General features: G+C 39.8%; 1 protein-coding gene across 4 annotated transcripts in view; it reads left to right on the forward strand.

Annotated features, from left to right (window-relative positions):
• Nucleotides 1-15052, forward strand: part of LOC128696280 (ethanolamine-phosphate phospho-lyase) — a 46563-nt gene that overhangs the window by 21081 nt on the left and 10430 nt on the right. For all 4 annotated transcript variants that reach the window (XM_053787452.2, XM_053787453.2, XM_053787451.2 and 1 more), the window contains 3 exons: nucleotides 856-1000; nucleotides 10073-10160; nucleotides 11131-11250. In XM_053787452.2, coding sequence (XP_053643427.1) covers nucleotides 856-1000; nucleotides 10073-10160; nucleotides 11131-11250 — 353 coding nt within the window. The remainder of the gene's footprint in view (nucleotides 1-855; nucleotides 1001-10072; nucleotides 10161-11130; nucleotides 11251-15052) is intronic.

The following is a 15052-nucleotide window of genomic DNA, read 5'->3' on the forward strand; positions in this document are numbered from 1 at the left end:
AAATAACCAGAACCAGGCTCATTCTTCCAATTCGGGGGAATTCGAGCGCCCCAGTCAAACCGTCCCATGGTGACAGTAGGTGATAATGAGTACACCATCCCCGTTCACAATTCCTTTGAAGCCTTAAGCAGTCTCGAGAATGACACCAAGACTGTTCAACAGCCTCCCACCAGCCATAAGGAGAATTACCAATAGGCTCCTGGTTGTCTTCAAGAGGGACCTGAATAGATACCTAAAGTCAGTGCTGGATCATCTGGGCTGTGGTTCATACGTTGGACTACATGCATCCAGCAGTAACAGCCTAGTTGATCAAGTCCTGATCCGCCGGGAGGCCTGGTCATGGACTGGGCCGCAGGGGTATTGATTCCCAGAATACCCTCCAGGTAGACTCCAGGTAGACCATGGTTGTTTAACACACTTATAAATGAAGCTGTATTTCAGGGATGTCCACAGACTGCAACATTTCTAGGAACTTGACCAGTGCCTGTATACATGTGTACATAGGGTAGAACAGTAGGAAAGTGAAACAAATGGACTTTCTTGTGTGTGTGTGTGTGTGTGTGTGTGTGTGTGTGTGTGTGTGTGCTTTTGTGAAACTTTTAAAAGCAATAAAAAGCAATATACTGTAGACATCTTTTGTGTAACTACATTGCTGTGTAATGGCTGTAAGCTGAAAGGCATTGTGCAGGAAATGTGTGTTCTAGACCACATTATGTACCTGCTGGAATCCAAATTCCTAAGAAAAATTGGAAAATCGTAAATATTATAATACACAGCATGTGGCAACCCCCACAGTGTTGCCATGGGGTAAACGACTTTCAACTTTATGTTATTGATCATTTCACTTTATTTCAGCTGAAAAATATGTGAAAGAGGCAGATCGCATCATCACTCAGGCTACCTGTAACAACAGGCAAATAAGTTGTTTTATCTCTGAATGTTTAATAGTAAATTGTGGCATCGTTGTACCCCCAAGAAACTACTTTAGACTTCTTTACAAGTAAGTGGGTCTAATCTATTTTGTTTGTTCTCAGGAAGAGATGTAGGTTTTCTACAAACTCTTTAATATGTTAGTGCCTAATTTATTTTTTTGTTTGTCATTAATATCTAGTAAAACTTTATGTACAGTAATTCTTTTTCTGTACAGATGTTGCATATTGTTGACATTATTTAATCATCCACTAAAGTCTCCAAAGGAAGTACAGTGGAACCTTGGTTTTCGTTTGGTCTGGTTATCATGCATTTCAATTTTTGACCACTTTTTTCAGCGAAATTTTCTTCATTTTTGTACATCCGCTTAGAAATCGTCTGTACCAGGTACGTCCACCTGCCTGCAGGACGCAACCACTCATACATTTGTGATTGAGTCTGCCTTTGTTACTCATTCAGTGAGCATTACTCAGCGCGTTCATCCGAAACATTTTGTAATAATCCATTGTGTTTTGTACTTGTGACTGCTAAATAAGCCACCATAGGGCCAAAGAAAGTTCTGTGTGCCACCCCATTGGTAAAGAATGTGAGAAACACAATAGAATTCAAGAAAGAATTCTATTGTGTCTTTGGAGAAATCCATGGGTTGGAAGTGAGTGGCCAGGATGTGGAAGAGTTGGTGGATGACCACAGGGAAGAGCTAACCACTGAAGAGCTGCAAGACCTTCATCTGGAACAGCAACAGACCTTAGCTGAGAAAATTGCTTCAGAGGAGGAGGAGGAAGATAGAGGGGAGAATGTGCCTTCTTCAGCAATTAACCCTTCATCGCGCAAGGGGTCCGAAAATTTGAAATTCGAACTGAACTCCCTATGGTGGATAGAGTAACTCAATACAAGGTCACTGATCCCATATAAATTGATTTCTGATGGTTAGTTTTCGAGCAATTGCCAATCTCCGAAGACCGAAAATATTAGGCCGCCCCCGACAAAGTGATTAAAAAATTCTATGTTGCAAACTTGCAATTGTTAATAAAACACACCAAAACAATTTTTTAAATTTAATATACAAACAGACAATATAAAAAACATAAATGGAACTTTTATCAAAACATTTTTTAATACTTACAAAAATATAAAAAGGAAGCAAATATCAACAATGCCAAATTGCAAAGTGATGCAAGTTTCAATCCCTATATTCCTGAGATTCATTTGGAAGACCAATGATTCTATATTGCTAATTGGCAAGATGGAAGTCTGTGAAACAATTTCTATCAGTCTTTATGCACAGATTTACTTTGCATACACTACAGACGAATGACGATGTTACCGTTTTTTTCGAGGTGCTGCAATACTTGCAAGTAAACGGCCTTTGCCCTGCCATTGGGAAGTGCATTAGAGTCATGTCTTTCCTAACACTGTCATCAGGCATTTCTGTACGTGTTCCCCTCCCAGGTTTCACTATGCCAACACCATTGGAAGTACATGGTGAATTAGTTGGTGAAGGTCTTGGAGTTGTTCTTAGGCTGCTCCCTCTAAGGTTTTGTCCTTTAGACCTTGCAATTTCAGAGATAGAATTCCTGAAATACTTCAGTTGCATACACTTTTGCTTTATTGCTCGAGAATCACGGCAATAAAGCACCCATGCATTCACAACAGCAAGATCAATAATATAGGCAAATAGCCGCATGTACCAACGTTTTGATTTCATTGGTGTTTTGTAGAGATGCACCAACATGTTGCTTTTGTCAATACCTCCCATGTTTGCATTATAGTTCTTGATGACTGCAGGGCACGATATTTTCTCTTTCCTCTTTGTACCCTTGTTATATCTCTCAACAAGACTCATGGGCTTGACCCCAATATCAGTTGTCACTAAAGTCACAACTTTGGTGTCCTTCCATCGTACAACAAGGACACCATCATTGTTGTTGAAGCAAAAATTGCCCCTGACCACACTGTTTTTTTCCATTTGTTTGATAGGCACCAGATGTGGCTTACCACATCTATTGTCACGTACTGTTCCAGTGTATCTGCAGTTATACTTATCTCTTAGTAGCTTGACCAAAGGCATACTTGAAAAGAAATTGTCAGCATAGATTGCTGATGTGTTTGTCTTGTTCATAGTTTGTGCAAGTGCCAGAACAATCTTTGTACTTATTGGAAGTTTACATTCTTCCTGTGGCAGCTGTATGGGATGTGTGTCAAAAGTTGTTGTGCCTTGATACATGAGTATATCATGTATGAGTCCATCTTGACTTGCACGACAAAAAAGTTTGAAACCCCACTTATCTGGTTTTGTTTTGATGTACTGCCTTAGGTTTCCAGCAGTTTTACCCTTGAAACCAACCATGACTTCATCAATAGATTGCTTGGGTGTAGCTGGAATTTTCAAGCAAGCATTAGTTAGTTCAGTGTAAAGAGGCCTTACTTTGTAGAATCTGTCATTATCCTTTTTTGTGTTGTCATTGAAATGAATATGACTTCTAAGGTACCTAAACCTCTTAGACGCCATGCTATCTGCAACCTGTTGGCTCCTAAAACCAGCTTTCCAATAGTCTTCGAGGGATGGTAGTGAATTAATACCCATGAACAACAAAATACCTATGAACCTCATGATCTCTTCAGAATCTGTTGAAAAAGTACTATTTACGTCTTGTTGCCTTGTATACAAATTTGTTTGATATGCTATGTTATCTATCATGGCTGGAGTAACGAACATACGAAAATACTCATATGGAGACCTAATTGCAAGAGGCTTTTCATGTTCATATGCCGGCAAAGGATCATTTTCAATGTCATCTACGGTCCACTCAGATGAAACTTGAAGAGCAATATTCTCATGGATCTCTTCCTCATCCGGGTATGCCTCAATCCTAAAAGTTTTCTTTTTCCTCATTACTTTCTGCTTTTTGGCTGGCCTTTCTTCCCTTTCTTCCTCATCATCAGTTGACATCTCTGCATCCTGTGCATCCGTTGGCAAGTATTCATCACCACTATCCAGCAATTCTGGTTCGTCTACCTCTGGTTCTGAGTCACTGTCTTCAGAAACGCAGATATACCTCGACCTGCTGGTCGACTGCTCCCCATAAAACAGCCTCTCATGGAACTGGAAGGACAATAGAAACCTCCTGTATAAATCCAGACCACTACAGAGTTCATATATGCAATTGAAAATTTTTTATAAATATTTATTTGACTAAAATTGGACATTCCCGGAAACTCGCGCAATACCGAAATAATTCGGACTAAAATGCATGCACTTTTTTCAACTGCATGCTACACTCATATTATGCTTCACACGGACTTTAGGTATATATCAAAATATGCCTAAACTATTCATGTAAGCACTAAACACAACAATCAGTACTTACCGACATTGTAGAATATATAATCCAAGAGTAGATTAGCAAGGGTGGAGGGAAAAATGCGCGTGTGTTCGAAGCCAAGCCGCTAGTGTTTATATTTTGATCTCTCAACCAATGGGAAGGCGGCAGAAGCGAACTGTACTTAGCTGAAGAGACTCAGGGAAGGCTTGTGATTGGTTGGAACTAAAGAACGGGAAGCTGGCCGCGCGGGGCGCGAAGTATGACACGCGCCAAAAACACGTAATCAATACCGAATTTTTTTGGCCCAACCCGATAAAGGGTTATTAAGGACATTTGTGCAAAGTGGAGTGAGGTGCAGAGTTTTATGGAAAAATATCACCCTAACAAAGCTATTGCAAGACATGTCAGCAACATGTTCAATGGCAATGCAGTGTCCCATTTTAGGCAAATCTTAAAGAGACACCATAAACAGGCCTCTCTGAACAGATTTTTTGTGCAACAGGGGTCCAGTGACTCAAGCTGGTCCTAGTGCCAGTAGAAGACAAAGAAGGGAAGTAACCCCAGATAGGGTTTTGATACCTGAAGTCCTTATGGAGGGGGATTTCCCTTCCAAACAACAACCTCTCCTCCCTCTCCCCTCCTCACCGTCTTCCATACGCCAACAAGAGTCTTCAGTAAAGGTAAAAGTGATGTTAAATGCTCATTTATCCATTTCATTAGTCATTTATATTTATTTCTCATTGTTTTCTGTACAGCCTCTCCTCACTTAGCGACATACTCGTTAACCAATGCCTCAGACTTACAACGGGCTCTCTGACCAGCATTCATACCTCAATAATGTATATTAGAGCTGATTTCCTATATTCTGTTTATTTCATTATACAGTATGCTACTGCATAAACATTTAAAAATATATCAGAAATGTTATTAATGGTGCAAAGGTGACATTAAAACAATATCAAAGATGGTTGACACAAAATTCACTACCATTGTAGTATGGTCCTCACTTAGTGACGAATTCGTTTAACGACGTGGTCTCAGGAACAGAACTCCATCATTGAGGAGAGGCTGTTTGTAAAACTATAGTTATTCTCTATAAAATGTATTTTTTGTTAATATTTTTGGGTGTCTGGAACGGATTAATTGGATTTACATTATTTCTTCAAATCGGTTTTTGGCTGACCTTCTGGAACGGATTAAAGAAGAAAACCGGGGTTCCACTGTACAGTACTATGTAGTACAGAGAATTTTAATAATTCTTTATAGTTGTTATCAAGTGGATTACCTTGGCTTATTTGGGTAAACTGTCTGCAACTAGAATATGTATATACAATAAACATCTGCAAAATGGTTGTAAAAATAGATAGGCTTACAAGTTGACAACCCTTCCTTGTGTTACCTTTCAAGTTTCCAGTTATGAGTTATGTGCTAGTTTCTGTGACAAGCTTGCAGGGAGGTTTTGTACACTGCTTAAACCTCTAGACTTTTTACCAACTGAGCAACAGCTGAGAACATAAATTATTTCAGTAATTATCATTTGACTGTGCAAAATATTTACAAGGATGGACCCAACTGTCATATAGCTTGGGCAGGAATCCCTACAGGTCATCATCAACACCTCACCTGGGGCTTAGCAGACATGTACTCTTCTCTGGTTGTCTCTGTTGTTGATAACCAACCTCAAGACATTTCTCCTGGCATCCATCCTTTGTACATACATTGTTTTGTACATTCTGCTCTCTGTTTGGCTAGCCATCCTTTTATTTGTTTAGAAGGGGTCCACAATCACTACAGGCTGTTATGGGGCATTGTTGCTGGAGTTATTTCCCCAGAGGGATCCAAACTCCCTCTCCCATCTGTCTTATTAGTCTTGGCATAGCAGTGGGTGTATCACCTAGTTTAAATATTCACGGCTCTGGTGGCCTGGTGGTTAACGCTCTCGCTTCACACGGTGAGGGCCTGGGTTCGATTCCCAGCCAGAGTAGAAACATTGGACGTGTTTCTTTCCACCTGTTGTCTATGTTCCCCATCAGTAAAATGGGTACCTGGGTGTTAGTCGACTGGTGTGGGTCGCATCCTGGGACACTGACCTAAGGAGGCCTGGTCACAGACCGGGCCGCAGGGGCGTTGACCCCCGGAACTCTCTCCAGATAATCTCCAGATACCTTGCCACTCTGTGCGGACGGGGGATGCCTCTCAAGACCAGATTGATGTCTGGGATTGACGGGTCATCCACTTAGGTTTGTGGGGGCAGGCCTCCACCTGTAACTAATCTTGAGCTTTCCTGTTGTCAGTTGTTCTGGGGTTTGTGCATGTATGCAATGGCATGCTCTTCTGGTGTTGCAGAAGGCTTGCTGTATTACAGTGTGGACTTTACTCAGGACTAAGCATGGAGATCCTCTTATGCATAGTTTCCAGCATGATTGTTGGATGTCTAAAGAAATTTCACCTCATGTTACCTCAGATTCCAGTTACATGATTGCAACCACAGATTATTTGTTTCTACTCTACAAGCTTCGCCTTTGCTGTAGGGTACTATTCTTGTCTTTCAGTTCCATTTTAGTACCTTAGGCCAGGGCCTACAACAGCAAACCGGGTTTTGTCCCTAATGACACAGGCATTTCTAATTCAGAGGCTTTCACCACCTCCCCAATTTTGGCATTTCTTGTCTCCAGTTGGAACTGAGCAAAGCATATAAGCCCCAACTGATTCCTGTATATAGAAATAACAACCCATTCTCATTTCAAAACATCAGTAGTTTATGATTTGCTCAGGTGGCTCTGGTGGCCTGGTGGTTAACGCTCTCGCTTCACATGGTGAGGGCCTGGGTTCGATTCCCAGCCAGAGTAGAAACATTGGACGTGTTTCTTTTCACCTGTTGTCTATGTTCCCCATCAGTAAAATAGGTACCTGGGTGTTAGTCGACTGGTGTGGGTCGCATCCTGGGACACTGACCTAAGGAGGCCTGGTCACAGACCGGGCCGCGGGGGCGTTGACCCCCGGAACTCTCTCCAGATAAACTCCAGATAATCCTGTGCTTCCTATTTTTCTCCAAATAGTATTTTTTTTATTTAAAGTTAGATTAGTTAAATTAGATTAAATTAGGCTGGGTGAGCTTATGCCACATCAAAAATAAGCAAATTAAAGACAAGTCATGACTTGTCTAGCAATAAAGTGGCCAAGGAAAATGGGAAACCTGAAATGACCTGGTCTGGGACTGGGCTGCAGGGACATTGACCTCCAGAAACGACCTTTAGGTATCTTTCAGGTAGTGTGATAATGGGCTGAAAATAAACACCTCTTCCTTAGTATTATTCTTTATTTTGGCCACAGTAAACTCAGGTGAATTCTGCATTTCAATTATTGTAAATTACAGTGGAACCTCAAAAATCGAACTTAATCCGTTCCAGGAGCTAGTTCTAAATTCGAAAAGTCTGAAATTCGAAGCAATATTTCCCATAAGAAATAATGGAAATACAATTAATCTGTTCCAGAAACCCAAAAATATTCACAAATATACATTTTATAGAGATTAATTACAGTTTTACATACAACGAATACTATAGTTTTTAATTATGTATAGTAATACATATAAAATAAAATTTTTACTTACCTTTATTGAAGATTGGTGATGGCATCTGGCAGATAGGGAGGAGGAGAGAGGGAGTTGGGGTTAGTGTTTGGAAGGAGAATCCCCCTCCATGAGGACTTCAGGTAAAGCCCTCTCTGGGGTTACTTCCCTTCTGTCTTTTAATGCCACTAGGGCCAGCTTGAGAGTCACTGGACCCCTGTCTCACAAAATAACTGTCTACAGTCCTCTGTTTCTGGCACCTCTTTAACATTTCCCTAAAATGGGACATGGTTCTGTCACTGAACTTGTTGCAAAGATGGCTTGTTTCAGCTTGCTCAGGGTGGTACTTCTGAACAAACATTTGGACATCATTCCACTTGGCACAAATCTCCTTAATCTTTGAAGAAGGCACCTCATCCACTCCCTCTTCCTCCTCCTCTGAAGCAAGTTCCTCAGCTGTGGTCTGATACTGCTCCATATGAAGCTCTTGCAGCTCTTCAGTGGTTAGCTCTTCCCTGTGGTCCTCCACCAACTCTTCCACATCCTCACCACTCACCTCCAACCCCAGGATGTTCCCCAATGCCACAGTAGAGTCCACAACAGGCAGAGAGTAAGCTGGGTCAGGTCAGGGTCAGCCTCAAACCCTTCAAAATCCTTCTTTTGGACACAATCTGGCCACAATTGTCTCCAAGCAGAGTTCAAAGTCCTGGAAGTCACTCCCTCCCAAGCCTTACCTGTAAGGCTTATGGAGCTGTAGATGTTGAAGTGATTCCTCCAGAACTCTCTTAGGGTCAACTTAGTGTCTGTGGTCACTTCAAAGCACTTTTCAAACACTGCTTTTGTGTAGAGTTTTTTGAAGTTAGAAATGACCTGCTGGTCCATGGGCTGGAGGAGAGGAGTAGTGTTAGGAGGCAAGAACTTCACTTTTATAAAACTGAAGTCCTTAGACAAGAGGTCTAATAAGTTTGGAGGATGAGCAGGAGCATTGTCCATTAACAGGAGGCACTTGAGTGGCAATTTCTTTTCCTGGAGGTATTTTTTCACACTGGGGCCAAACATTTCATGGACCCACTCTTTGAAAATTTGTCTTGTGACCCATGCCTTATGATTAGCTTTCCACAAGACACATAACTTGTTCTTAAAGATATTGTTTATCTTAAACACTCTGGGATTTTCTGAATGATACACAAGTAAAGGCTTCACTTTAAAATCACCACTAGCATTAGCACAGAACAAAAGAGTAAGCCTGTCTTTCATAGGCTTGTGTCCTGGCAGTGCCTTTTCCTCCTGTGTGATGAAGGTCCTTTTTGGCATTTTCATCCAAAACAAGCCTGTTTCGTCACAATTAAACACTTGTTCAGGTTTCAATTCTTCACTGTCTATGTACCCCTTAAACTCCTGTACAAACTTCTCAGCTGCCCATTTGTCTGAACTGGCTGCCTCACCATGTCTTACAACATTGTGTATGCCACTATGCTTCTTAAATCTGTCAAACCAGCCTCTGCTGGCCTTAAATTCACTATCAGCACTGGTTCCAGGAGTTTTCTGTACCAGATCGGCATGCAGCTTCCTTGCCTTTTCGCAAATAATCGTCTCTGAAACACTATCACCTGCAATCTCTTTATCCTTGATCCACACCAGCAACAACTTCTCAACCTCTTCAACTATTTGTGGTCTTTTTTTGGTTAGCATATTAACACCTTTTGCAACATCAGCTTCCTTGATTTGTTCTTTCTTTGACAGGATAGAACCGATGGTCGACTTGTTTTTCCCATACATCCTGGCAATCTCAACAAGTCTCACACCACTCTCATACTTCTGTATTATTTCCTTCTTCACATCTATGGTGTTTCTCACTTTCTTTACCACAGGGGTACCACTAGCAAGTTTTTTTGGGCCCATGGCAGCTTATTTCACAGTCCCACAAGCACTAAACACAACGAAATAATCGTAAAATGCGTGAATGAGAGCGCAGGTTAGTGTTCACTCAAGTATAAACAAAGCTAGACTGCTCACGGTGCCTGTGCGGGGACGCGGACAGAGCAGGCCGGCAGACAGGTCCCGTACCCGGTGGTCCGAAAATAGGGGCGCGTTTGATAATAGGGACACAGTTTGTCTGAAAAAATGGTCCTATTTTCGAAACGTTCGATATGTGATACGTTCGATTTTTGAGGTTCCACTGCATCTTGTAAGGCAAAGTACTGTGCAGTAATTTTTTCATTTTAATTATAAAGTATTCTTGCAGCCTGATTCATGAAGCTGGAGGTGTATGTATTGCTGATGAAGTACAGACAGGTCTTGGCCGAACTGGAGAACATTTTTGGGCTTTTGAGGTAAGTACATATAAATATACACTTTCATTTTTGTATCTATAGGTTATATTTTTTTACAGTCTGATTGAAGAATTTTTTCAAACTACTAGTTTTAAAGTGAATGAATTAATGCTTTATAAGCATCAGCACCCCTCAAGGGAAATTCCCTGATCCTAGTGAATGGTTCTTGATGCAAGGAATTAGATGTCCTTTTCCTTGAATCAAAATTAATTTCCTTCCTTGCCTTCCATTCCTCCACTCGCTCTTATAACCCTTATGGGTGTAGTGCTTTCCCTAAATATAATGATAATAAACATCAGCACACACTTCATATTAGATATCTTCAAGCATTATCAGTGTATGTCTTTCAAGTGCAGTATCTTTCAAACATCAAAGTCGCTATCAGAATCATACATACATCTGTATTACAGTCTCATAACAAGACTTAGTATATATTTATGTCTTTAGGCGTATAGTATTTGCAACTTGCCTTTTGGATATGGAGAAAGCATATAGTACAGTGAATTAAATGGTATATAGAAGGAAGTCTATTGTGTATGGTATACAAGGAAAGCATTGCTGGCTGTTGAAGATTAGTGATGAAAATTGGGGAACGCAAAGATTATTTAATGTTGTCCTGGGTCTTAAGCATCATAATAACAAAATTAAATTTTGTCCCTGCCGTATTTCATTAGGTACTGTAAATACAAGAGATATCATATGGTTTCAGTGCCCTATTATTTTATATACTAATATTATTTGCACCTCTTCTTTACCATTTTACAGAATAATGAGAACTCTTCTGATTGATATTAAGCTTAAAGCACTGAAGTTTGGTCATTATACTGAACTTCTTCCATTTAAACTTTTATTACATGTAAGCAACAATATATCCCCAGTTTGTTTTCTTTTCAGCATTTATGAGCAAAATTTCATTCTTTTTTATTTTCAATAACAAGGTGTTATTAATGATGTTAATTCTGTTTTTCAGCAATATGGTGTTATTCCTGACATTGTCACTGTAGGTAAACCACTTGGTAATGGTCATCCAATGGCAGCTGTAATAACTACTCAAGAGATTGCTGATGCACTGGGGGAATACTATTCCACTGTGAGTATGTATGCATTGTATTCCTTTATAATTCAAGGATGCATTCCACAGGGTTAATGATAAAAAAATTCATGATTTTATTTACTCGACGTTCATTACACATTCACTGGCATGCCCTCTCAACCGGTGAACTGGCAATTCAGAATTATAGCAGTTCTAGAGCCCCAATGCTGTGTCAATAGTCCAGTTCAGCCTACCAATAAGGGAAGAACTGGCTGTCCTCAGCCAAGGTGAGGTCACGCCTGCCTGCCTGGCTGTGGGAGACTTGCTTACGTTGGTCCAGTCCATCCCTTCTCTGAGCGGCTCTTTGCTCTGTTTTATCATTATGAGATGTTCTCGAGTTATAAACTAAAATTTAGGAGAAACAAATAAAAAATGTTACTAAGAAAAAATTCCCCAAATAGGAAAGTCTATCCTTGTAAATTTAACAAATCATAATGTGAATATTTTTTTTTTTGTTCTCTTTTCTCATTATATTCTATTTCAAATTCTCTACAATCCTATATGGAAAAAATATTTTATTAGTTTTTAAGAAAATCCAACTTGATCAAATTGGTTTTTAAAAAAAATATTGGCAAATTGGCACCAAAATAAGTACAAAAATACATCAATTAAGATTATTAGGGTTTCAAGACCATCAGAAGAGGCATTATTTAGTTATTTCACAGGAAACAATTTATATTTAATGAAGTGGCAAACTGAAATTTACTTATTTCAAAATCAAGGCCAAGCTTTTTTAATAGTAAGTAAGTCAGTCAGTTTATTCAGGTATACACAAATACAGTTACATAGATTATCATACATATCAGCATATGTGTAGAGAACCTAGGCTAACCCAAAAAAGTCAGACAGAGTGACTTATTTCCATTGGGGTCCCTTTCTTACATTGTCAATAATATTACATTAATATAAAAATCAAATGTGGCAGATAAGAAATTATATAAAAATGACACAAAACAAATTACAGGTCAGCCATCACAAATCCGGCAATCAGACATCCGGTTCCATCAGTTATTTAGCACTGATTTCAGCTAGCATAATTTCAAATTTCCAGGGTCGCCACATCAACCTGCTGGTACTGTTTGGTGGCGCTACTTGCTGCATAAGTCATTCCAATTTCTTTTTCTCCGTTTATTGTTGTAACCTGCTTACTTTTAGCCTTAGCCATGGTTACAACAAATAAAAGAAATGCTTCTCATTGTGTAAAGCACATACACAGTACATTGTCCATAAAAGATATGGTGCCTTTGAAGCCACTGTCAGTTGCCATGAGCTCAGTCTTGTGATGCAGGGGAATATGCTTTATTATTATGCTAATATCAACACACTGGCTTATTTGCCTATCACAATTGATCTAATATGACATATTAAACAATATAAATACAGTGGAACCCCGTGTTTCAGCCGCCCTGAGTATCGGCTGCTTCGAGTTTCGACCACTTTTTTCGGCTAAATTTTGTCCCGAGTTTCGGCTGTTGCCCCATGTTTCGGCCGGCATACCAGAACTGTCCGCCTACCCGCGCCTGCATTGGGAGGCGTGCAGGGGCTGTGAGCCAGTCTAGCTTTGTTTATCCTTGAGTGAACATTACCCTGCTCGTTCATCTGAACATTTCACAATAAACTTATTGTGTTTAGTGCTTGTTTATTGATTGTGACTGTGAAATAAGCCACCATGGGCCCAAAGAAACTTCATAGTGGCAGTGAGGCAGTGGTGTAAGCAGTGGTGGAGGCAGTAGTGGAGGCAGTGGTTGAGGCAGTAATAAGTCCTCCCTCTCTCCTTCTCCCTATCTTCCAGATGCCAACAACAGTCTTCAATAAAGGTACGTAAACATGATTTTAAATGTTTATTTATGTATTGTATTACTCATTTAATACTATATGTATGTATGTTTTAAGTACTAAATGTATGTTAAACTATAGTTATTCTTTAAAAAATGTATTTTTTTGTGAGTATTTTTGTGGGTCTGGAACAGATTAATTGTATTTACATTATTTCGTATGGGAAATATAAGCTTCACACCCATATAAGAGTGTTGGTACTACTATACTTTCATACATTCCCTTCTTTGCCTCCATAGATAACATTTTTTGCCTCCACATATACCTCAATGCACCACTCACCTTTTTTTCCTTCATCAATTCTATGATTAACCTCATCCTTCATAAATCCATCCGCCGACACGTCAACTCCCAAATATCTGAAAACATTCACTTATTCCATACTCCTCCTCCCCAATTTGATATCCAATTTTTCTTTATCTAAATCATTTGATACTCTCATCACCTTACTCTTTTCTATGTTCACTTTCAACTTTCTACCTTTACACACACTCCCAAATTCGTCCACTAACCTTTGCAATTTTTCTTTAGAATCTCCCATAAGCACAGTATCATCAGCAAAAAGTAACTGTGTCACTTCCCATTTTGTATTTAATTCTCCATAATTTAATCCCACCCCTCTCCCGAACACCCTAGCATTTACTTCTTTTACAACCCCATCTATAAATATATTAAACAACCATGGTGACATTACACATTCCTGTCTAAGATCTACTTTTACCGGGAATAGTATCCCTCTCTTCTACACACCCTAACCTGAGCCTCACTATCCTCATAAAAACTCTTTACAGCATTTAGTAACTTACCACCTATTCCATATACTTGCAACATCTACCACATTGCTTCCCTATCCACTCTATCATATGCCTTTTCTAAATCCATAAATGCAATAAAAACTTCCCTACCTTTATCTAAATACTGCTCACATATATGCTTCAATGTAAACACTTGATCTACACATCTCCTACCCACTCTAAAACCTCCTTGTTCATCCGCAATTCTGCATTCTGTCTTACCTCTAATTCTTTCAATAATAACCCTACCGTACACTTTTCCTGGTATACTCAGTAAACTTATTCCTCTATAATTTTTACAATCTCTTTTGTCCCCCTTCCCTTTATATAAAGGGACTATACATGCTCTCCGCCAATCCCTAGGTACCTTCCCCTCTTTCATACATTTATTAAACAAAAATACCAACCACTCCAACACTATGTCCTTCACTGCTTTTAACATTTCTGTCATGATCCTGTCAGTTCCAGCTGCTTTACCCCCTTTCATTCTACGTAATGCCTCACACACCTCCCCACACTCACATCCTGCTCTTCTTCACTCCTAAAAGATGGTATACCTCCCTGGCCAGTGTGTGAAATTACCGCCTCCCTTTCTTCGTCGACATTTAAAAGCTCCTCAAAATATTCTCGCCATCTACCCAAAACTTCCATCTCCCCATCTATTAACTCCCCTACTCTGTTTTTAACTGACAAATCCATTTGTTCCCTAGGCTTTCTTAACTTGTTTAACTCACTCCAAAATTTTTTCTTATTTTCATTAAAATTTCTTGACAGTACCTCTCCCACTCTATCATCTGCTCTCCTTTTGCACTCTCTCACCACTCTCTTCACCTTTCTTTTACTCTCCATATACTCTACTCTTCTTATAACACTTCTGCATTATAGATACCTCTCATAAGCTACCTTTTTCTCTTTTATCACACCCTTTACTTCATTCCACCAATCATTCCTCTTTCCTCCTGCACCCACCCTCTGATAACCACAAACTTCTGCCCCACATTCTAATACTGCATTTTTAAAACTATTCCAACCCTCTTCAACCCCCCCCCCCCCCACTACTCATACCTGCACCAGCCCACCTTTCTGCCAATAATTGCTTATATTTCACCCGAACTTCCTCCTCCCTTATTTTATACACTTTCACCTCCCTCTTACTTGTTGCCATTTTC

This window comes from Cherax quadricarinatus, chromosome 39, assembly GCF_038502225.1.
Source record: "Cherax quadricarinatus isolate ZL_2023a chromosome 39, ASM3850222v1, whole genome shotgun sequence".
Lineage (NCBI taxonomy): Eukaryota > Metazoa > Arthropoda > Malacostraca > Decapoda > Parastacidae > Cherax > Cherax quadricarinatus.